The sequence below is a fragment of the Schistocerca piceifrons genome, chromosome X (assembly GCF_021461385.2).
Source record: "Schistocerca piceifrons isolate TAMUIC-IGC-003096 chromosome X, iqSchPice1.1, whole genome shotgun sequence".
Classification (NCBI taxonomy): domain Eukaryota; kingdom Metazoa; phylum Arthropoda; class Insecta; order Orthoptera; family Acrididae; genus Schistocerca; species Schistocerca piceifrons.
Window position 1 is genome coordinate 873,488,465 of NC_060149.1, and position 22,172 is coordinate 873,510,636.

At 39.2% G+C, this 22,172-nt stretch overlaps 1 protein-coding gene across 2 annotated transcripts in view; it reads left to right on the top strand.

The window, feature by feature from the left end:
- Positions 1-13,907: 13,907 nt before the first annotated feature.
- The window catches only part of LOC124721484 (PRA1 family protein 3), a 71,633-nt gene continuing 63,368 nt past the window's right edge, over positions 13,908-22,172 (top strand). For both annotated transcript variants that reach the window (XM_047246491.1, XM_047246490.1), the window contains exon 1: positions 13,908-14,216. In XM_047246491.1, the coding sequence (XP_047102447.1) occupies positions 14,020-14,216 (197 nt within the window). In that variant the 5' untranslated portion in view covers positions 13,908-14,019. The remainder of the gene's footprint in view (positions 14,217-22,172) is intronic.

A 22,172-nucleotide genomic window follows, 5' to 3' on the forward strand; every position in this document is an offset into this window, starting at 1 on the left:
TCGGGTCCAGTACCAGAAGCTGCGCCCGTGGTCACAGGCGTGCACCCTGACCTCGGTTTTCAGTCGGTGTTTCCCGAGGCCCCGCGCAGCCAATGCTGGGGTGCGGACCGGGGACTGCCACCAACAACAGTCTCCTCCCCGGTCTCTTCTGCTACGCCTGCGGCCAGACCCCTCCCCCGCCGTCGACGCTCGCCACGTCATTATTCAATGACGGTGCGGCGATTTGGGGGGGGAGGAGTGTTATATCCTAGCCAGTAATGCCACCCGAGCCCGCTGCCAAAAGGTTGGCAGCATCAAAGTCCGGACGCCATCCGCATAAGCAGCGCCAGCGAGACAGCAAATCGCCGCAAGTCTGCACGCGCCACCGCTGGCTTCTGGGTTCTTAAGCGCTGGAGTCGCGAGCGCTAGGACAGTTCTGTATTTGCCGCTCAGTTGTATACTCGCCACCGAATTGTGTACTTGCTAGTCAGTTGTGTGTTCATTGCAGCAGAGTTGTTGTTCGTCGTCAGCCGACACTGACCTAGCCGCTCCGACTCGAACTAGACAGATCTCTGTAGACACGGAGTTCACTATTGTGTTTCTGTATCTTCATCAATAAAGATAAGTACCGACTTTTATTTAATCAGAGTGTTTGGGTTTTCATCTTTCTGTTCATTGTTCCAGCGGACCGGTCGGCCCGCTATTAAAAGTGTGGCGGTGACTTCGTAAGCCGTTTCTACAGCGAATTGTTTGTCGCTAAGAACGCCGCCACAAAACATACCATGTCAAATTGAAGGAAAACATAGAAGCAATTCAGAGGAGGGCTGGTAGATTTGAACCAGCAGGTTCAAACAAAACATAAGTGTTATGGAGATGCTTGGGGAACCCAAATGGGAATCCCTGGAGGGTAGGCAGTGTTCATTTTGGTAAGCACTATTGAGAAAATCTAGAGAACTGGCATTTGAAGCTGACTGCCAAAAGATTCTGCTGCTGCTAACATACATGGGCACATAAGGACCATGAAGATAAGAGATGAGAGGGCTCATACGGAGGCATATAAAGAGTCATTTTTCCCTCGCTCTATTTGCGAGTGGAACAGGGGAGGAAGTGACAAGTAGTGGTAAAGGCTATCCTCTGCTACAAATCTTATGGTGGCTTGTGGATTATCTATGTAGATTTAAATATATTAAATGATTGACATAGTATTTCAAAACATATAATTAAATAGACTCTTTGAGTTAGAATGCTTTTTGTTCTGTCATTGTCTGATCATGAAGGGTATTAGTTGCTGGGTTGTTTACCCATTAGTAGACACACAGTTGTTAATTTTCAAGAAATATGCAACATGTTAGGTTCTTATTAAAAAAAACTCATGGGCTAGCATCTTGGTTGAAATTGCACCAATCATGAAGCAATCACAGAAAGTACAAATGGCACAGCAGTCATTGCAATTCAAGTCACAAGTGGGTTCACATGTCAGAATTGGCAAGTGACATTTGCTGACTCATTAGTATTTAATTTATTAATGACAAATCTCCCTGAGTAGGCTGTTCAGTATGAGATGTTCAAGTTAACATGCTCATTATTGGAAGAAGTACTACAAGTAGCTCAGGCATTCAAGTTTACAGATAAAAAAAGATAGACTTCTACAACATAAAACTGAAATTGGAACAGCTAATTCTGACTACCAACCACTGCTCATCAACATCTACTTAACTCTTATTAAATATCACAAAGCATCATAACTGCTGACATTAGCCACTGCTTCTAAGGCAGTTGAGGCCATATCAGGAAAACAGCAAGCCCCATAGCAACACAATAAACAAACAAGTGGATGCTGGAAGATACAAAGGCAGACATGAACAACAAAACATAAATAAGCTTTACAATTATGCTTGGATTGTTTCAAACATAGTGATAAGCAAGAATGCCCATTTTTCACAGCAATAGGCAATTACTGTAATAAATATGACCACATAGCAAGTTACTAACACATTTTTTCTATTGTTATCCAAAGTATTTTCATTAACATGTGACAGGCTTCATTTTATATATACTGCTTGGCTATGAATTATGGGTCAGTGTTAACTGCCATATCATATGCAGAAACTTGCTTGAGACAGAAAATTTTTATAGTAGTAACAAGGAAATAGTCCAATAAGACATTTCAAAACCTACCCTGAAATTTTTTACACAGGAAGAAGACAATGAAAGAATTGCACTGTCAAAATTTTAGCTGCTAAGAGGCACTGCAAGTATTTAAAAGAAAATTTAAAAAAAAAGAGGAAAATTGCCAATTCGTAGTGTACCAGGTGACGGTAGAAATGTATACCGCTACTGGTACTGTAGCAACTGCACATGTGAAAAAAAGAAAGAAAAAAAGGAAAAAGAAAAACACACACACACACACACACACACACACACACACACACACACACAAACACAAACAGGAAAACAATACAACCTGGTAAAAGATGTTTCAGGTTACTGTTTGTTGATAGTTTTTCTGACACTACAGTGCACAGTTACTATTCTCTCAAATTAGCCACTCAAGTAACATTTATTACAAATTATCACTAAGTATTGACAATACAGATAATGCTGAATTAATATTTGTCATCCTTCTTTTTTTTCCTTCCTGTTTCACAGAAATGTGCAATCCACTTAACATTCTCAGTTTAGTAATGGTGAAATATGAAGAACGTGGCTTGCAGCTGAAATCGCATACTTCTCCTGAGGATGTACATATGTGTCATTTGTTAGTTGATTCCATTGTCATTCATTCGAATGATATCGACATTTTGTTTGAAATTGTGGATACATTAGAAGACATAGGAAATAACAGTGATGATTCCATGAATTGTAGTTCAGGTGACATAAGTTGTGCCAGCCTAAAAAAAACACTAACTGCAACAGCCTTCAGTGGCAAAGAAGAGGCAGTGAAATATTGGTGAAACGAAGGAGGGAAAAATGCTTGAAGTTACGCAGAGTGCAAAGGCATTTTCGTTTCATAAAATTGGAGTGTCAACTGTACAAATGGAAGAATGAATTACATGAAGTAAGAAATATGCACCAAATGAAAACCCGAAACCATCTGAATGAAAAACTGTTCTAAAGATTTAGAGCTGCTCGTAAGAAGCTATGCACTGTTACTGATGGAGATCTACGAGACTGGGCCCTCCGAATTGCATCTGACATGAACATCACTAATTTCCAGGCTCCATAGACCTGGCTACTCAGGTTCAAGAAATTGTACAGAATAGGAAGCTACAAAATTACCAAGTTTACATCACATAAATGAGTAGAGCAGCCACCAGTGATAGTCAATGCTAAACAGAAATTCTTACCTGACATAAAGATGAAACTTGTTGTTATCACCACAACTGATGTTTATAACACTGATCAGTTAGGTATCATGGAAGAACTGCATGTACACCACACTTTATCATTTTGGGATGAAAAGAAGACGGAGTCAGTTGTCCAATTAATGAATGCAATGATACATTCATATACGATAATGCCAGTGATAAGTATGAGTGGTTTACTGTTTCCACAGCTGTATATCTGTCTTCAAGAACCACAAGGCAAATAAGGACCAAAAATAAAAAAAAAATGGACTGTTTAATTGCAAAAATCTTGTAATCGATGTATCAAAATCTGGAAAAATGGGAAAGAATAATTTTCAACATTTCATTTGAAACATATTACTACCAGCTGCAGAAACTAACTCATTGCTTTTGTTGGATTCATGGTCTGGACATAACGATGCCTCTGTTTTTGTGTAGGACGATGAAAAATCTGTAGATATAATGTGGAGTCTACCTGGAACTACAAGTGTGATTCAACCTCTCGATAAAGGTTTATCAGCAAAACAGTATTCTTAAGCTCCAGTCATTTGTGCATTACCAGTTTTCTTTGCCACGCTTTACAAATTTGATCAAGTATGCCTGGTATGCAGCAAAATATGCAGAACAATGGCTGGGACCATTTCTGACTCTATCCCAGTTCTTTCTAAATAAAACTAGTGGTTACTGCAAAGTGCCTGACTACATTAATTTTTCCTTCGTCTGGTGTGCCTGGTGCAAGAAAAATGTTTGTTTTTGTTATTCAGTAGGTACTTCACATTTTTGTGACAACTAAAGGGAATACACAAATAACTGTTTCACTGATATTCAGATGTACAATAGCCAAACATTATTATAAGGGATGGCGTACAGGAATTGTTATAAAACGTAGTGCTGCAAGGCACATTTCATTTCAACAAATTACAAGTCCTCATTGATGGAAGTTGTCTGTGACATCAAACACCACCATGATTTTATTTTCTCTGCTAGCCACTTTCATCAGAATTACATGTGCAAGAACTGAGCTGTTGTTATGCAGTTATTAAAAAAAAATGTTTGTGTAGTTTAAGCCAGGTTTTCACCTAAGAAAACATACTAACAAGCGCGAGCAGAAGACAATTCTGTCTGGTGTACCTGGTAGGCCTCTTGCAGGTCTTTCAACTGGATGCCACTGCAGCTACTTAGGTGTCCCTAACCTTCCCCAGTTACCTAATCTTTTGTGGCCACTCCGTCTGTGAGGAGTGAAAGCTTGGTTAAAAATTATAGTGAAAAAGTTGTGTTCTGAACGGAATTTGATACCACGCTCTGTGGATCATGAAGTGCACACTTTGTCACTAGACCATTTTTATGCTAGCTGTGTTACCTCTTGGCATGATGCTCAGTGTCGATAATTAGTGTTCTGTTTATAAATTTCCCCTCAATGGTAATGAGAAGCCAAGGAAAAATGGCAGCCGACATACAAGGAAAGTTTTGGACCGGTGCTAAAGAGAGATGGAGATGCAATTCCATGTAAAGTGCATGATCTCCATGCATGTCACACTTCCATACAAATTGAGACACTTAAATTCTTCCTTCCCTTGCATCAACCTTTTCCATTACCCCATGGACTGCAGTGACACCCTGATCAGAGAGGTAAGTTTGGATTTCTCTCTCTGTCAGACCATCGACCAGTGAAATATAAATCACATGACGTGGAGAATTCAGTGTTCGGTGGGCCTCGACACAAACAGGATAGCTGTGGAGGAGTGGAGTTGTAAGCAGTTGCTGGGATTGAAAATCACAATTATTCTCCAAAAGCAATGTTCCATAATGTAAACAAGAGCATGATTTCACAGGGCCTGCAATTTCATCAACACCTCTCTGAATAATAAGCAGATTAATCATAACAAAGGACTGATGTTCTTCAGTATGTGACACCACGAGGAACTGAGGTGCAGCTGAGAGATTCTTTGAATCTTTAGCCTCATTCCATTTATGTTTAGTAGACATAGACTGATATGGTGATTGGCTGATTGTGCCAAAATCCCCCACCTCGCCTGCCTTAGGCAGTTATTCACACCTCTGGTCACTCCTCCTGAACTCCTGATGGAGGGACCAATTGTCAATTTGGGAAGGTAATACCTCAGACAGTCACCCCTCCCTGGGCCTGGCCTGTACTAGGGGTACGTGCAAACCCTGCCTATTGACCCAGGGCTGGGAATTACACATTACCCAGTCACCTGTTACATGTCAAATGGATGGGCTGGACTTCAGGAGCACATAGGGAGGAAGAAGGAAAACAGAGGAACCTTAAACACTGATATAGAGAAAGATTAACAGATGGAGAATGAGGAAAGAAAGAAAAAGCAGATGAGGGGCTATTAAAACCTCAGAATACATTCCCAAAAATATCCTGGCATTTTTCCTGAGTGAGGTGAAAAAGAATAGCAGGAGGACAGACATGCAATGTGGAAAGTAAAAAGGTGCTGCAAAGGCTGTGACCCTGTGGTAGCCAAGCACAAGCTCACTAAAGAGTTGTGAGCCCACGGGGAAGGGGGGGAGGGGGCGGCATACTTGTATGATTCCAGCAACTGGCAGAGAAGGTTGATATGTCCAATAAAGCTCATAAGTTTCAGCGCCGACTCCAGAACTGATTGTGGCCCCCTTGTTCAGACTCAAGTCGTAGGACTGAACCAGAGACTGTAGAGGACCTGTGACAAACTAGGTTGCAATTTCCTGGTCTTGTGGCATAGGGTTGAGAACTACAGGGTGCATCTAAATAGATCAGGTGTGCACTTCACATCACAGGCTACCTAAGTAGTTGACTGTGTTTGGTGAGTGCACAAGAGTTTTTTAGATTAAGTGACTCACCATCCAGTCCAGCTCTAGAGGACCTGATAGTGTCAATATAAAATCCAAATAAATGCTCTGTACATGCAAGAGTATAAAATTCTAGTGATTAAATGCCCAAGAATTTACAACAAAATGCCAGAGACTGAAGGGCTCCTAAAAAGCTGTGGATCTCACATTATACCAGGTACAGAGAGCTGATTGAAACCCAAGATTGATAGCAGTGAGATATTCGAGGAAAATTCAAGTGTATATCAAAAGCATAGGCAAATAGTAAATGTAGATTGTTTACTTGTCACAGTAGACAAGAAACTCACGTCCACAAATATAGAAAATGAAATTGCTTGCTAGGTTGTGGAGGTTCAGTAATATGTAAGTTCCCCAAAACATACTGTTATCACTAGAGGAGACTTCAATCATCCAATAACCAACTGGAAAAATTACAGTTTCATAAGTGGTGGGTATGGCAGGATGTCCAGTGAAACACTACTGAATGTGTTCTCCAAGAATTTTCTACAATGTATTACACAGAAACCCATTCATGATGGAAATATATTGAATCTAAGAGCAACAAATACATGTGACATCTCTGAGGGTGACTACATTGAAACTAGCATCAGTAACAATGAGACAGTTGTAAAACCAACAAAAAGGGAAAATAAAACAATTAGAAGGATTTATATTTTCAGCAAACTAGATATAGAGGCAGCACTGTCATAGTTCAACGACAAACTTTAAACATTTCAGTCTGTAGAAGAGCATGTAGAAAAACTGTGGCTCAGATTCAGAAAAATAGTTGATCAGGCACTTTATATGTATAGACCTAGTACAACAGTCCATAATGGGTGGAACCCTCCATGGTATACAGTCACTGTATACAAACTTCTATAGCAACAGATATTACAGAACTGCACAATACATGTTCAAAAAATGGTTCAAATGGCACTGAGCACTATGGAACTTAAGATCTGAGGTCATCAGTCCCTTAGAACTTAGAACTACTTAATCCTAACTAACCTAAGGACATCACACACATCCGTGCCCAAGGCAAGATTCGAATCTGCGACCATAGAGGTAATGCAGTTCTAGACTGAAGCACCTAGAACCACTCGGCCACAGCGGCCAGCATAATACATGTAAAACAAAGCATAGGGCTAGAGATAGGGAGATGCTGAATGAAACACATTTGGTTGTAGATGGCAATACATGAAGCCTTCAATTACATTCGTAGCAGAATTTTATTGGAGTATCTCTCACAAAACTGAAAGGAAGTCTGGACATATGGGAAGGGTTGTTACTGATATAAATATTAGTGTCCAGACATTCATGGATGAGGCAGGAACTGAAATGGAGAATAGCAAACCAAAAGCAGAAATACTGAAATCAGTTTTCAAATGTTTACAAATCAGTTTACAAATGAAAATCCACGAGTACTGCCCTAGTTTAATTCTTGCACTACTGCAAATATCAGTCATATAGGCATTAACTTCAGTCATGAGAAAGAGCTGAAATGGCTAAAATTGAACCAAACACCAGGGCCCAATGGAATCCCTATCAGATTCTTCACTGAAATTGTAGCTGAGTTAGCCCCTCTTTTAAGTGTAATCTGACATAGGTTCCTTGGACAAAAAAATGTGTCTACTAGTTTGAAGAAAGTACAGGTGAGGTCTGTCTACAAGAAAGGTAGTACAAATGATCCACAAAACTACCATCCAATATCCTTGACATACATTTGTCATAAAATGTTACAGCATATTCTGAACCCAAACATAATCCAGCATGGGTTCCAAAAACATCAATCATGTGAAAACCAATGTGCACTTTTCTTGCATGACATCAGGAAAGCTATGTACAAGGCAATTACATGGCTGCAACATTTCTTGATTTCCAAAAAGCATTTAACTGAATACCACACCTGGGTCATTTAATTGGAAATCATCAGATGGGGGTTGCAACATGGTTACAAATTTTAATGAAATTTGGTAGTTAATAGTTGCACTAAAGTAAGTTCATATCTCAGGTACTGAAATGTGAAACCCCTGGGGGGCTGAGCTAGGCCCTCCTAAAGTTACAGTTTTGGCCATTTTTTTCCCAAAAAACATGCCACCATGTGTGACCTCCTAGCTCCTGTACTAAATCAGATACAGCCAAAAGGTTGGTCTCATTTGAAAGGTAACACCTCTCCCTTGTAGGAGAGAGCAAGGATGTGTTGCAATCGTTCATGGTTTGGAAGTAGTACATAGACAAACAACTACACAAGTTATCACATTTTTGCAAGTTTCCAATGTTTTTATCTCATATGTGAATCATAGTACTGAAACAGTATTTGATGTGTAAAGAGAACCGATAAGGCTGAATTCATGGAACAAATTTGGTTGTGTTACTTGCATGCACACATTGACTTTTTGGATTTTGAAAATTCTGAAATTGTTGAAAATCACTACCTGGGACCTCCCCAAATGCAACGTGTGCAAGGTCACAGTGTGCTGCAAATTGCTTCATTGTGTAGCTTGTATCTAAGTCTAATTACCCCCAAAATATATTTGTGGTTCTCCCATTTATTGTAAGTCATTTAACAATGTTCTGATACTGATACACCCCATATTATACCAGGCATTCCATGAGTGAATGAGCCTGTGAATGGATGTTAAAAATGTGAAAGTCGTGACTGTGAATAGTTTCAGTGAAATCCTAAAGAAGTAAAATTACATGTAGAGGACAGAAACATTCTGCAACTTCTTTTTAGTATTCATTTATCACCATCATCATAGAGAAATTACACTTGTGGCTTGGTAGTCATAGATGGTAGGTTGTCAAGTTGGCATTGATTTCACACCATTAATGACAAACAGTTCACTGTTACAATGATTGCCCACCATTATTGACAAATAGTTCATTATTAAGCTTGTTTTCAGTAGCATAGCTAGAAAATCTGGAAACTTGTTCGCATCACCAAGTTCTTTTGCATTAATTTCTTTTTCACAATGAAAGCTCTCCCATCTGTCACTAAAATCATGCTTTGGCTTTTGATAGTAAAGAAAGACTTTTATTTCACTGAGTCATGATCAAGATCTACTGAATTCTGTAAGCTATATTTTAATTCAAATTGTTTTTTCATACATAAACACTGTGATGGATAAACACTGTGATGGATGGCACATGCTACTTGTGATGGATGGGACAATTTATATGAGATAATTAAGTTAAAACCTATCCCCTGAAGCATCAAACTATGACACTGCTATCTTTCTGGGATGTTTTCTGAAGTGTCGACAGTGCACTAAGTTAAATTCAACATTAATTTTTTTTAATTTTTCACTCTGTCATATTTTTATGGTGTTAATCCAGAACTAATAGTCAAAACTGCAGACAAAAATAATGGTGAATTACTGAAATTGCCCATTAATCTTGTCTATCAAATAATAAATGTTTGAATTACAGCTAAAGAAATCAAGGATTTACATTAAACATTTTCTTTTGATTTCCCTAACTCCAAATGTCCCATTCATCACTTGTGGAAAGCCAGATACATGTAATAGTAATTTATCATTTTTATGTACAGATATCAACCTAACACACCACCTGTAATACAGTTGTGCCAGCCCAGGAATCCTAATTGGTCCAACACCACCATCCAATCACAACTGTGCTGTCATTGTGCACAGTATTGAATCATCTTATGAAGAATGTGCATGACACTACAGTTCAGTATGGAAGTGAGTCGTGAAGTGCATGGTCAGTGTGTGGATGACATGGAGAAATGATTCCTTGGTACAGCATTAGGACAGGAGTGTCATAAACTATCTTACTGTGGACAATGAGGACTCAAACGTATGTGTGACTATAGTGATGAGACGAAACACCTATTGGCTGTTCATACAGGATTACAAATTGATGATGAGGAAATTTTGTGTTACCATCATGAGAAGGTATACCTGTACAATTTTACACACATTTTTGGTCATGTATGTTGTGACCCATTCGCTCGTCACAAGACTGTGGTAAAAAAATCTCAGAGTTATTTCCACAGAGCTGTGTAGGCAGCTTTCTGGTAATGTCAATCTTACACCTGGCAAATCTCTGTGCTCAAAGTGTTACTGCATGGTCAACACCAGTATAAGAGGCAACCAAGAGAATGAATGTTCAATCGATACAAGTGATAGTATTCAGCTTGCTGAAGAATTTGTAGCTTCAGTGAATATGTAGTGCTCTCAGTGTGTCACCACTTAAGAAACGGTGCCTGAGTAGTAGTAAAAAAGTCTCACATGGCAAAATGAAGTACAAGAAAATCTGCTCTGCTGACCTTGAGCACTTGAAAAAGGGTCTCAAAGTTACAAAACCTAATGATGAGGATCATATCCCTTCAGCTTCCAATCAGACAGACTTTGCTGATATTATTGAACAGCTAAAAGAAAAATGTAATATGGCTACCTATGAAATAAAAATCGAGATTATCAGTCTCCTTCTTTTGAAGTGGGCAATTACATACTGTGCTAGGGGATTTGAGGTGTCAGAATATTTGGTTCGGAAGGCCAGGGCACTGAAGGAAAAACAAGGAATCTTGCCTGATGTGACACATCATGGACATAATGTACAAGATACTGTTTGTATATTTTATGAAGATGATGAGTACAGTCATTTGTGTCCAGGGATGAAAGACTTTGTATCTATCCGATTGGAATGTGTTGTTAAAGAACACAAGCAGAAATGCCTTGTTTTTGTGACTTTGAAGGAGCTGTATGCAGCCTTCAAAGAGAAGTTTCCCACTTATAAAATTGGTTTCTCGAAATTTGTACAGTTGCATCCCAACTGGTGTGTATTCACTGGTGCTCATGGAACCCATGCAGCGGGTTCTGGATTCATCATCAGAACATGAAGTTGATGTTAGTTATCGCCAAGCTTAGTAAGACAACTACAGACTTACTTGAGAAGATTGTCTGCTCTATAGAAAGCAAAGACTGTGTGTTATATAAGTGTAATAAGTGCCCTGGAGTGCAATGTATTTCAGCTCTTCTTGCAAAATCAGAAGCACTGTGTTTGGCTGAAGATGTCCAGTATATGCTGTGGATCACAACAGATCAGTGTACGTTGATATCAGTGGTGGAAACAGTTGATGATTTCGTACACAATTTTTGCAACAAACTGGAATTGCTCAAAAGTCATCATTTTATAGCAAAACATCAATCACGTTCTCTAGCTTCACCAAAAGAAACACTCAGCCCATTAGAGTGTATTGTGATTGGAGATTTTTCTGAGAATCAGTCATTTATTGTACAAGATGCAACACAAGGATTTCACTGGCAACAATCCCAGGCCACAGTGCATCCTTTTGTAGTGTATCTACAGAAATCAGGGTCAGCATCATCAACTGTAAAGACAATGCGCATAATAAGTGACTATCTTATTCTCTCAACAACTGCAGTACACTATTATCAGAAAACCTTTATTCCCCGTATAAAAGATATAATGCCACACTTAGGAAAAATTCACTACTTTTCAGATGGAGCATCATCTCAAGATAAAAACTGGAAAAATTTTAAAAATCTGACACTGCATCCTGAGGACTTCAGAACTGATGCTAAGTGGCATTTCTTTGCCACTAGCCACAGGAAGAGTGCCTGTGATGGAGTTGGGGGGACAGTCAAAAGACTGGCTGCCAGGAGGAGTCTTCATGAACTTCATCACCCAAGCCTCGCTGCACAAGCACTTTTTGAATTTGCGTCACTAGAGATAAAGGGTATACAGTTCTTCTCTGTGTCCTCAGAAGACATTGAAGGTAACAGTGCAATGCTACTGAGTGAAAGATTTGATCAGTGCAGGACAATTCTCAACACAAGAGAGTACCACCTCTTTATATCTGCTGGAAAGGATGTTGTTAAGATGTATCATACTTCATGCTCTGTGAGGTATGATATGGGGTTATCTCACACACAATGCAGAGGCACAACAGCCTCCAGTACAATACCAAGCAGTATCATTGCAAAGTGTCAGGCTGTCTTCTTACAATATTTATGTCTACGATTCTAAGTGGTATCTTGCCTTCATTTGGACCGATGTGTTCAGAGTGTGAAACATATTATTTCTACTTATTCACGCTGAATATGTTTAGAGTAATGGGTCTCTTGTGTCAAATTCTGTGGAACTTACAATATTGTCCTTATCAACACGTACACGCTGTTAAAGAGTACAGTAAAAAAGCTATGCATTGGATTAACACAAAGATATTTTGGGGGTAGTTAGACGTAGATACACGCTACATAATGAACCAATTTTCAGCACGCTGTGACTTTGCACACATTGCATTTGGAGAGGTCCCAAATAGTGATTTTCGACGATTTCAGAATTTTCAAAACTCCAAAAGTCAATGTGTGCATGCAAGTAACACAACCAAATTTATTTTGTGAATTCAGCCTTATCACCTCTCTACACACCCCAAATATTGTTTCAGTACTATCATTCACACATGAGATACAAAATATTGGAAACTTGCAAACATGTGATAGCTTGTGTAGTTGTTTGTCTATGTATTACTTCCGAACCATAAACCATTGCAACACATTATTGCTTTCTCCTACAAGGAAGAAGTACTACCTTTCAAATGAGTCCAACCTTTTGACTGCATCTGATTTAGTACAGGATCTAGGACGTCACACATGTTAGCATCGTTTTTGGAAAAACTACCAAAATTGTAACTTTGGGAGGGCCTAGCTCAGCTTCCTGGGGGTTTCACATTTCAGTAGCTGAGATATGGACTTACTTTAGTGGAGGTATTAACTGTACCAAAGTTCATTTAAATCTGTAACCATGATCCAACCCACTTAGTCTAAAATCTGATGATTTGCAATGGAATGACCCACCTACATTTATTGTCAAAGCTATGGCTGTGTACGGTGTATCAAGCAAAATTTGTGACTAATTGACGATTTTTCGGTAGGGAGGACGCAACATTTTATCTCGGATGGAGAATCATTGTCTGATGTAGACATTACTTAAGATGTGCCCCAACAAAGTGCGTTGTGACCCTTGCTGTTCATGCTTGATATTAATGACCCTGCAGACAATATTAATAGTGACCTCAAAACTTTTCACAGGTGATGCAGTTATCTCTAATTAACTACGGTCTGAAAAAAGTGCACAAATATCCATTATGGTCTCGATAAGCCTGACAACTTTCTTTAAATATTCTAAAATGTATAAAGGTGCACATCACAAAAGACAGAACATAGTAGACTATGGGTACAGTATCAGCAAGGTGCATTTGGAATCGGTCGTCATAAAAATATCTGGGTGTGATGCTTTGTAGGGACATGAGATGGGACAATCACATTAGCTCAGTCGTACGTAAAACTGGTGACAGGCTTCAGTTCATGTGTAGAATACTAGGTAAAGCTATCAATCTAATATCTATTTACAAGGCGATTCCCTGTAAATTATTCGTGTTACTCATTATTCACCGCGCCGATTGTCGACTTAGTTTGGGCGTCGCAGTGGTTTACGAATTAAGTGGATGTAGAATTCTAGCGGAAGCCTTTGCCCATACCTCCACCGACTTTTAGTTAATTACGTGCCATATTCTTTATTGTGCAGGTATCAACAACAGAAACATACAGTTTTGGGTGATACATAACTGGTTTAGTTAAGCGTATTTTATTACACGCAATGCTATTTGACATTCCTCTTCCGCATATTATCGATTCTTTTATCGAAAGTGATATCTCTGAAGAGTATGGTATTTGTTACCCATAAGCACCCGGGCTACAGCTTTGATCTGACGCACTATTCGTCAGTGGAAGTTACTGTATTGGCATTGGTTGTCAGTGCTGAGACTAGTGATATTGTTAGCGTTGAGTAAGTGAGTCCCGAAATAATGAACAAAAAAGGTAGTAAGATGGATGTAGAAATAGCACCCTTACGAAGTCTAGGTGATTTTATGCTGGAGTCGGCGAGATTTCAAATCCCAAACTTTCGTGATCTTGACAAATGGGAAAAAAGAGTTGTAAACAATCTTTTGTATTACCAGACAAATTATTTCTTACTGGGCATAGTAATTTTCGCGATCGTGGGGTGAGTAATACTAAGTTATGTGGAAATAATTACCTATCATAGAATGAGTTAGTTACACGTTCCATCGATCATTTTACACGATATATCTTAATGATGTGGAACGAGTCATTCACTCACATCGTAAATTAATTTGTAAATATGGTTACATGCTGAACGTTTGTTTCTTTTTTTAAAATAATATACAGACGTGGGTTAAGAATTCCTCACCCACCCCGTTCCACACATTGCAGTATTAGAAATTCTACGGAGTAGGAGGAGTTGTCAAGGAAACACTTTCTCAGTTTGTTTTCAGATTTTATACTGCTGTGTGTTGACATTTTATATCACTGGGTAAGTGATCAGAAATTTTTGTTGTAGCATTCTGCACTGCTGTTTGTGCTAAAGACACCCTTCATGTGGCGTAACGACTGTTATTTTTCCTGCTGCTATTGTAATCATGTACATCATCTTGCCTGTGAACTGCAGTGGACTGTTTACAACAAACTTCATGAGATAATATATATACTGTGAAGAACTACTTAAACAGATGCCTACGAGATAATCGTGGGGGAGCACCACATATTATTCTTGCAGCACGGTTTTGAGCAGCGAAGGCTTTCTTTCACATAGATGAATTACCCCAGAACGGAATCTGAGTTTAAATGTGGTTGAACCGAGTTGTTCTCGGAGTTTCGAAATGTGTGTTTTCCAGTTTAAATTATCGTCAACATGGACACCTGAAAATTTTGAAGTTTCCACCCTATTTATTGTTTCCTTTCCATTAATTGTCATGTGCAGTACTGAATATGTTGCCTTATTAAAATTAAGGGCAAGGCCATTCACAGAAAACCAATCAATGAAACTTTTAAGAACCTTGTTTATCATTACCTCAGTGTCTGTGTGTATACCTGGATTGTTTACAATACTAGTGTCATGCACAGAAGAATTAATTTCACTTGTATATTAGGTGGAAGATTGTTTGCATATATGTGGAACAATAGTGGAGTTAAGATTGAGCCTTGGGGGAACCCGTATATGACATCCCCCCCCCCCCCCCAGGTCAGAATTGACCCTGAACTATATTGGTTTAATTGCTAAGTATCATTTTCTGCTTTCTTTTTGATTAGATATGACACTAGCCATTGGTAGGCTGTTCCCTTGATCCCACAAGACTTCAGTTTATCTGGGAGTATACCTGGTATTCACGCTCTCAAATGCCATTGATAGTTCGCAGAAAATACCGACTGGCAGTATTTTCTTATTTACTGCTTGTAAAATCTGGTGAGTGAACATGCAAATGGCGTTTCTGAAACCCAAAGTGTGATTTGCTGTGGATATTGTTGCTGAGGGGATATACTATTCTAGAATACATCACCACCTCAAAAATTTTAGAAAATGTCAGCAGTGAAACAGGTCAGTAGTAATTGACATCTCTCTTACCACTTTTCGCATAGAGGGCCAAAAGGCATATGTCTGTCTCTTTGGCAGAGTACCTTGAGAAAGTGATGTATTACTTATCAGTAGTGTTGAACTGCAGTCACATACATTAGTTTGTTCATATAGCAACATCATTTCTCTCTTCTTGTTTAATATGTAGCTTGAAATTTATTTTCCAATTTTTAATTTAATATTTTATTAATGACGTGTGGATAGTGATTATTTTATATTTGTTTGATATTGATAAGGTTTTTTTATTCCACACTCCTGTAAAACTTAATTTTTTGATGTACAAGACTACTGTTCAACACCATCAATGTCTTGGATAAGACTGGTCATATTATATGGCAACAGATCTTTAGTACTCAATTGGAAACTCCTTCAAAACCAGATGAGCTTCTATTTTCTAGAGAATGTATAATTTTATTAACTTCAGAAGAAGTTGGTAATACATTCATATGATTGAATTATGTGAGTTACTTTGTCAACACACTGCTGTTATTTTCCTTATGAACGGTTTGTCCCTATACTTTCTACTATAGTTAAGAAATGATTAAAATATTTGATACCTATTACTCATCATTTACAGCCCTTCCATTCAATTCAGTAGTCATATTATCTTGTTCTGTTGCTGATTGTTCTGTCTCTTGTTTCACTACATTCCATATAGCTAGCCATAAGTCCATTGTTGGAATTAGGCTACTGATTTCTGACGCGACTGCTACGGTCACAGGTTCGAATCCTGCTTCGGGCATGGATGTGTGTGATGTCCTTAGGTTAGTTAGGTTTAAGTAGTTCTAGGGGACTGATGACCACAGATGTTAAGTCCCATAGTGCTCGGAGCCATTTGAACCATTTTTTGATTTCTGACATGTATGTGCCTTGATATTTCAGTAATCTTTCTGAGTAATTTTGAGTAGTTTTTGTAGTGTGAAACTAGTGCAGGATTCCTGTTTGTTGTTGCCAACAGATACATTTCCCTTTTCCTTTCACAAAATACTTTAATCCCTCTAGTTATCCATGGTTTTTGACATGTCTGTTCAGTTTGATCAGCTTATGTGGAGAGCTATTTTCAGATGATATGAATTTATCATGAAATAGATTTAATTTAATGTTAGCATTTGAGTCATTATAAATTTACTCCCAGGTCATCTCTTGTAAACTACTCTTAAAAACATTTGTCCTAGAGGTATTAATTATCATAACCGATTTCCACTTAGGAGAATCCATACTGTAAGGCACTGGCTTTGCATCATGATAAGTGGAGCATTTGTTACTGAGTAAACAGTTATTTTTCTTGCTTTAAGCCTCACTATAGAAAACATTAACAATTAGGGTCCTACTGTCTATCCAACTGTGTTGGAAAATTAACTACGGAGATGAAATGATAGGATAAAAATAAGTTTTCCAGATCATTTTTCGTATCAGAATCCGCAAGAAAATCTCCACTGAAGTCACCATAGACTGTTAACTGCGTGCTGTTGTCTGTTAGGCAGAACAGTAAGGAATCAAGATTCCTCATAAACAGTTTGAAATTTCCCAGTGGGGATTATATACAGTTACAATTAAAAGTGAATTATTTTTCAATATTAATTCACGAACACACTCCTGTGCACTGATCTCTACAAAATCTACTTGTCTCAATGTTTTTGAATTTGGGTTCTGTCTTAATATATGTAACAACTCCCCCTTTGACTCGCTAGTCGAAGTAGGATGGGAAGAGCCTCATCCAGCTGTATGTCACAGTATGGTGCAGCAGATTTCTTTCAAAGAAACTCAGTGTAGATTGGTACAAAAAGAGAGTAGGAAGAAGTCTTGTTGCTAGGTAGTAGCCCTGGGAGGGGTGTAGACCAGGTGGTACAGGACAAATTAGGAAAAGTGTACCAGGTCACAAATATTGTGAAGCCAAGGGCTAGCCTTAGCCAGGTGACAGAGGATACAGGGAACTCGTTTTATGAACAGGATGTACCACGTCAATGTAGTGTATGTGCAGCTGTTAGCATTCACATTTATCACAAAAAGTGAAATGTGTGTTAACTGTAGCTGAATGTACCAAAGTATATTAATTGCATTTCATTGTGATGATGATCTTTAGTCATACCAATTTAAAAATATGTAAGATACATAATATTTACTTTTGATGTTGAAATAATTAGGTGCTTCAGATGTACCGAGGTATAGTTCTGCTGAAAAATTGAATTTTGTAATAAATCCTATTTAGAAGTAGATTATATGTACAAATCGGGAGAACTTGTGAAATTGGATTAGAAAATTAAATTTATGGCAATGTTTTGGTGGAATCAGTTTCATTTATGAGTGAATGCCTATAAAGGGAAGCACTGAGCGATGGAATTTTCACACACGCATGTTTGTTGTGTGGTAGAAACTGTCACACAGTCAAAGAGTGTGACACCACCATATTTTACTAGACTTATTGTGATTGGGGGTAGTATGTATGCCCTTCTTTCTTTGAACGGTGAAAAGTTTAGCCAGTTTGTTATTTAGGACGGTTTAATAAATCTGGACCACAGTGTGACAACTACTGTAGATATATAAAATCCGTCATAGGCCAGCAGACTTTACCCTGTTAACATTGTTCTTGAAGGTATTGGCAGGTGCTTGGTCGTCACTCCATAAAATGCATAGACTTTTTTAATTGTGACTACAGTGTGTTTATTCTTAGGAGATTTGGTTGTCTTACTGAACAATTTTATGTGAGTAATTAGTTCTAATGCCAGTTTCTTTCCATGGTGGATTTGTGTGGCACTGGTGATTTGACACTTTTGTGTTCAGTGTTTTGTTCCTAAGATAGAGGTTTAGACGCCGCAGTTGCATTAAAAAAAAAAAAAAAAAAGGTTAACAGCCCCACTCCGCCATTGTCCCGCCGCCCGAGCTCTTCACCATTGTCATCACCAGGTGCAGATAAAGTATGTCACCAGTCTTGAGAATAATTGCATATACAATCTGTAGCATCCAGTTAATGTAAAGTAAGAATAAGATGTCAGCAAAGACTTTTTTACATGGTTTCCCCAAATTACTTAAGTGCCATGGAATTCATTTGAGAGGCCCACAATTAGTTTCCCTGCCCCATTCCTCTCATGTCAGAGAGCTTACACTTTCTAATGACCTTTTCTTTTATCTTCCTTGCTTCCTACCATTCTTCTCCAATCTGACTTTGTGATTAGTCTCTAATGACTTCCTCGTTAATAGGATGTTATACCCCAATTTGTCTTCAGTTTTTAGGACTTTTCCAAGAGTGTTAAATATATGCCAGTGAACTGTTACTCAGTTGGATACCAAGTTGTTAGATTAAAGCTAAGGCTGGTACTCGGTCTCTGGCACTGTCTTCTCAGGAATGCATAGTAGTTAAGACCTTCAAATTGTATGTGACTGAAGTGGGGCCTGACCATCCAGTGTAAGTTTCTGTATGATCCTAAAAAGCATTTTATAAAATGGAGAGGTCTTCTTAAGGAAGACACACTTCATGCTGTTGCCCTCCTCTAATGCTTGCCCAACAGATCTAATTTTGCTTGTGTAGTTATGGTGTTCAGTCCAGTTAACTGTTGAAGCACATTTGGCAAGAAATAATGTAGTAATTATCATTACATTGCAAACATTGACTTAGCCAGCTCACAGCCAGTCGCTGTACTAACTTAGACCTCATTTTGGCATTCTGGCTCAAGATGCTGGAGTTGGCAGTCACGAGCCTTAGACCTCAGGCTATGTTGTAGGTATCCTATCTATGGGACCAACTCCTCACACCTGGTTCGAGAAGGGCATTCTCCTCCGGTGTCTACTCATGACAGGATTCCCATTCAAGAACCCTCTCCCAGAAAATCTACAGATCAGCTACCCAGCCTCAGCCAGTGGCTGAGGAAGCCACAAAATTATGGTCCTAGGGCTGTCTGCTCTTATTGTATTCCTACACCTACAGTGGATAAACCCTCACAAAAATCTTTACCACCAAAAGTTGTGAAAGAGTTAGAGAAGAAATCTCAAGTGAAGGCTACTCGGGTGTCTGCAAAGGTACCAGATTCCCCTATGCTGTTGGACTCTGAACTGATGTTCATTGATGTTTTTCCAACCCCATCAGTGGCAGTGATGCTGGGGCTTGACCTGTTTTCCTGGTCCCTTTATGCCTATTCAGGACACCCTCAATGTGAAGATCCAGTGGAACTGCAATGGATATTACTGTCACTTGCCAGAACAGCAACTAATTTTCTTGTGTTGTGCTCTGCATTGCTCTCTGATGACCACTCTACAACTCTTTGGCCTTAAATTCTGTTGTTCTACAAGAGAGCATCTGGAGAGATCTGTAGATTGGTTTTCACAGAAGTCATCAGTGAGTCGATTCCCCTCTGCACCATGTTGGAAGCAATAACAGTGAATGTGTGAACAACCCAAGTGATCACCATTTGTATCATTTATTTACTTCCAGGCAGGGCACTTACCTTGAAATGACTATCTTAATCCAAAACACTCCCTCCCCCCCTTTTTTCCACCTACTTGGGGATTTTGGTGCACACCATCCCCTTGGATAAGGATCATATTGTCTGGTAGGGGCATTTTGATTGATCAGCTTCTTCCTGATCTTGATCCATGTCTCCACAGTGACGGTACTCTTGCGCACATTAGTGCTGTCCAATGCATTTTGTTGGCTGTCAACCTTATGATCTCTTCGCACATTCTTGTGGCTTGGATGCCCGATGCTTGAATGTTGCTGCACAGTCCCAATTTTTTTGGAATTCCTCTTTGATATAAATGTGACATGACTCCCTCATATTTATGAACTAAAGACTAGCTGTATCTCGAAACTTGACACTTTCTGCTTCCTTGCCCACATCTATTGGGGTGCAGATTGTGCTACTCTACTCCTCATTTACCTGTCTGTGGTCTCATCCCCATTTGCAAGGTGGATGTTATGTTAGGACTCAGTGTCACCTTCAGCTTTCATATTGGACTCAGTCCATCATTGTGGGGTGAGACTGGCCTCTGGCAACTTCTGGAGTAGTCCCATTGACAGTCTGCTTGTGAAAATGTGGATTTTCCCCTCTTCATTTCCAACGGTACCAACTCCTACTCACCTATGCAATCACTATCTGGCCATTTCCTTTTCATCCAACTCAAAGTTCTTTGTGCGTATAAGAGATGCTGACCCCCTGACACCCACATTTGGGTAGGATTGCTACTGAGAATGCATTTTGAGGCTCTTTGTAGGAACTTCATCTAACTTTCTTGGGATGTGCTACCTGTTTCCTCACATGCATGTCGTGATTAGCATGTGGACCATGAAGTAGGATCAGTCATATTTCAAGGACATGAAGTTAGTCACCCAGGTGACCTTTTGATCTCTATTCCCCTCAGTTCTTCAGGAGTATAAAGTTGCTACCGCCATTTACATTGATGGCTCTAAAACCATGCATAGGATGGGGTATGCTTTTACATATCCCACCAATTAGGGACATTTGTTGCAGGTAATGTTTTTTACCAAAGTGCTGATAGTTCTTAACAGTGCCCTATTAAAGAGACCTTCCTCAAATGCATTTTGATGTGTAGTGACTCACTGATCAGTGTCCAGGTCATTGATTGATGTTATTAAATTGCCACCTTGTGATATCTGCTATTCATGACCTTCTCTCTTATTTTACTCGTACTATCAATCTAGCTGCCCTTCTCTGGGTCCCAAGTTGTGTGGGTACCCCAGGGAATGAACTGGCCAACTGTTCGGCTAGAGAAGAGATTAATCACCCAACATGTGCTTCGACCGTTCCATATGCTGATTTGCTGGTGCAAGTATGATCTCTCATCACTCAGATATGGATCATCATCTGGTATGCTACTGCACCCTCCAATAAAATCTGCACTATCAAGGAGACTACTGCTGTGTAGTGCTCCTATGTCTGTTTCTCTCAAGAGGAATCCACTGTCCTACTTCACCTCTGCATTGGTCATAGCAGACTAACCTGTAGTTTTATTTTATATACTGAACCACCCCTACTTTCGGGTTGTGGAGGCTTACAGACAGTAGCCCACGTCCTGTTGGAATGCCCCTCCTTCTGGCTCTCTATGCTAAGTGTGGTCTTCTGGATTCTTTGCTTCAAATATCAGCAACAACTGGTGGACAGTTGAAATGTTTGTTCATGAAAGTGGTTTTTATTTTCAGATATAATATTTTAAACTATTTCATAGACCTATCCTTGCGGTGCAGGGAGCTAGAATAGACCAGCGGTTATTCATTACACGTCATAAGAGGAAATTATAAAGGGGCTTATACCTGGTCAAGCTCTCATGTAGATGACTTGGCTGTTATGGAGTGCCTGTCAGTTTCAGCTCATTTCACAACCTTTCTGGCTTAATTACCTATGATCCTCTGTTAGGTTTGACCTCCACTTTTCTAAATTTCACAGAAGTGTGGGTCATTTGTGGAAGGACATGTTACGTGGTGCATAATCTATCCACTATGTGCTGTGATCTTCTGCACCTACTGTTAGAAGAGAGAAGAGTGGATTTATGTTTGCACTGGAATCCAGTGCAGTAGCC